A 3022-nucleotide genomic window follows, 5' to 3' on the forward strand; every position below is an offset into this window, starting at 1 on the left:
TATTTATTTAGTACTTTGACATCGTGGCATCCTTTGAATTTAATCATAGCTTGGCATGTAGAGAAAGGTGTGCTAAATTGTGTAATGATGGTAGTATGTTATGTATTACATAGTAGTTTTAGATAAGTACATAGAAGCTGAATTTCATGAATCTCGTCATTGCTTTGCACTCAAGATATTTCCTTACAGAAAGAAGACAAGTGCGAGAAGATGGTGAAGGTGAAGAGGTTGGGAACGGTTCAGTATGTGCCTTTGAAAAGAAGATAAGGCTCAAAAAGGAAATAAGAATATGCTAGTTTTGTGATTGAAATCTGATATACATATGAGAAAGGAATTCTATGAAAAAGACCTCAAACATATTTTACAAATTTGTTTCCAAAATTATTTTGCATTTACAAAGAGAGTTTCTCTACGAAATATTGAAAATAATATTTTTCAAAATTAAAAAAAAAATGGAACTAAGAAAGAAAAAAAATTTGAACTAAGAATGTAATATTATTCATTCCTGGTAACTTCTTTGGTATGAACTTAAATTTTAGATAATAGATAATTAGGATTACTTGAAAAAACATTACAAGCTAGCACATGACTGTGTATTGCAGCTTGATTCCCTTCATAAGAAACCAAGTCAGGCTTTTTTTTTTCAGCTTTGTTCTCTGCAAGAAGTTACCATCTCTTTACTTTTTATTACTTCTTTTTCCTTTTCCTCTCTTCAAACTTCACTTTATTCCCTTCCTCGCACTCACACATAAAAGAAGGGGATCCTTTCTTCAATTTCCTCTGCGTTCTCATCCATTTGGCTCCTCTTTTCATTCATCACACCAACTCCATGATCATCATAATCATCATTCATAGGAGACGATAACCAAAACAACTATTTTATTTGCTTCATTTCATTCTTATGGCTTCTTCTTCTTCTTCAGAGCTAATTAGTTTGGATTACAAGCTAATCAGTAGCTACTCTATTAACCAAAATCAGAATCCAATTGCAGATCACATGCACAAGCTGCAAGATTTTCTTGCTCGTCTTGAGGAGGAGAGTCTCAAGATTGAAGCTTTCAAGCGTGAGCTCCCACTTTGCATGCAGCTACTCAACAACGGTAACTAAGGTTTCATTTGGTTCTGCTTTCTATCTTGCTTAATTGTCAAATAATTGTGAAACATAGCAAAAATATGCTAACACATCGCCTTGCAAAGCCATGGAGGCATACAGGAAGCAATTGGAGACATACCAAGCAAGCCAAGAAGCTCAGCCAGTGCTCGAAGAATTCATCCCATTGAAGAAGACGAGCGTCGAAGAATCTGAGATGGCGAACTGGATGGTGTCGGCACAGCTATGGAGCAGCCCGGCTGCTGATGAGGCCGACTCTGCAAAGCAAGGGGAAGAGGAGCATTCATTGGTGACTTTCAGCTCTAAGCTGGTACTAGATGCTAAACCAAGAATTAGAGGAGCATTTCAACCTTTCTCAAAGCAGAAGAAAAAGGATATTTCTGAACTTGCTTTGGCTCGTTCTATTCAGAAGGAGATGGAGGAGAAGGAGAGCTGTAGTAAGAGTAATGAAGGTGAAGAGAAGCAGGGTAAGCGAGAAGGAAGTTGTAGTGTTTCCAGCGACGTTGCGGCACCGGCGGCTACTCAGAGGAAGGCGAGGAGATGTTGGTCACCGGAGTTGCACCGGCGGTTTGTCAATGCCCTGCATATATTGGGTGGGTCTCAAGGTAATAAATTGAAGTACTATTGAACATAAATTTTTCAATAAAACTAATTATATTTTATAAAAAATTTATCTTTTAATTAAATTGAAATTATGTGTAATATGGTGTCACTGTAACGTTGCTCTTTTCTATTAAAAGGTTAATTCTTCAAATTTAAAGCAGATTATGAATCTAATCATTGGATTAACTACTCTTCCTCAATTGAGTTATCAATTCTGTCCACAGTTGCCACTCCAAAGCAAATCAGAGAGCTAATGAACGTTGATGGGCTCACCAATGATGAGGTGAAAAGCCATCTGCAGGTCCTCTCTCTCTCTCTCTCTCAACATTGTGTAAAGCTTGACTAATTATGCTTTTCTTATTATTTATTTATTTATAGACTTTGAGTGCTCTTTAATCATGAATGCACAGGAACCTCATATCACAAAATAGAGTTTTAGGGGAGGAGCCAATGGCCCTTCCTCAACAAAACGGCACACTCTTTTTTAGTTTTATAATCACAAGGAAATAATCAAACAGCGATATAAATTCAAAAAGAAATATTTTACATAATTTGCAAAAAAGATTATATCTTTACGGATTTTTTATCTAAATTTCTATAAGAAATGATTATAGAATTTTCTGTACAGAAATAAGTAATGAGGAGTGAACTTTCTTCTACAACCTGAAAGCTTTGACTACAAACGGACTCCTTTTGACTCTTTTGCTTAACCGATGCGCAGAAGTACAGGCTCCACACAAGAAGGCCAATGCAATCGCCGCCGCCGCCGCCGACAACAGCGATGGCGCCGCAACTTGTAGTCCTAGGAGGCATCTGGGTCCCACCAGGGTACGCCACGTCAGCAGCAGCAGCAGCTTCGGCCGTGGCAGCGGGGACCACACTCTATGGCGCCAACCCCTCGCCGGCGCACTACTGCCCTCCGCCGCCGCTCTACCACCTCTCGCCGTTGCTATCGGGCGGCGGCGGCCGAGCGGTTTCGGCCTTCAAGAATCGGCGAGGTTCTTCGGAGTCGGAGAGCATAGAGGAGGAGGTGGTGGAGATGATCAGCGGAGTGGAAGCGGAGGACGGCGACGTAGTGGAGAAATTCTGAGGGAGTGGGGGTCTCTTTAGCTTCATATTGCGGAAACTATTCTGTTTGGGATTAGCCGATTAGGGTTTTTCGGTTAGCGAAGGGCTTCTATGAATCATCATTTCTTTCAGTAATGAAATTATCAAATTAGGGCTCTATCTCGAGATTGAATGAATCGGTTTGCACCTTTTTTTTTGGTGGGAAATTATATTCTTTTTATATTCTATACGTACTACCAT

The 3022-nt window shown here is 39.6% G+C and overlaps 1 protein-coding gene across 1 annotated transcript; it reads left to right on the forward strand.

The window, feature by feature from the left end:
- The first annotated feature begins 691 nt into the window (after nt 1-691).
- LOC110099288 (transcription factor NIGTH1) lies at nt 692-2939 on the forward strand. The gene is made up of 4 exons (XM_020826385.2): nt 692-1100; nt 1198-1716; nt 1939-2015; nt 2436-2939. The coding sequence occupies exons 1-4, from the start codon at nt 902-904 to the stop codon at nt 2802-2804; spliced, it is 1164 nt and encodes a 387-aa protein (XP_020682044.1). The 5' UTR covers nt 692-901; the 3' UTR covers nt 2805-2939.
- Nucleotides 2940-3022: the final 83 nt, after the last annotated feature.

This window comes from Dendrobium catenatum, unplaced genomic scaffold, assembly GCF_001605985.2.
Source record: "Dendrobium catenatum unplaced genomic scaffold, ASM160598v2 original_scaffold_239108, whole genome shotgun sequence".
In the NCBI taxonomy this organism is placed as follows: domain Eukaryota; kingdom Viridiplantae; phylum Streptophyta; class Magnoliopsida; order Asparagales; family Orchidaceae; genus Dendrobium; species Dendrobium catenatum.

Coding starts and splice junctions, on each gene's coding strand:
- LOC110099288 (XM_020826385.2), top strand. CDS start 902: ATGGCTTCTTCTTCTTCTTCAGAGCTAATTAGTTTGGATTACAAGCTA. Junction 1,101..1,197: donor CATGCAGCTACTCAACAACG/GTAACTAAGGTT, acceptor CGCCTTGCAAAG/CCATGGAGGCATACAGGAAG. Junction 1,717..1,938: donor TATATTGGGTGGGTCTCAAG/GTAATAAATTGA, acceptor TTCTGTCCACAG/TTGCCACTCCAAAGCAAATC.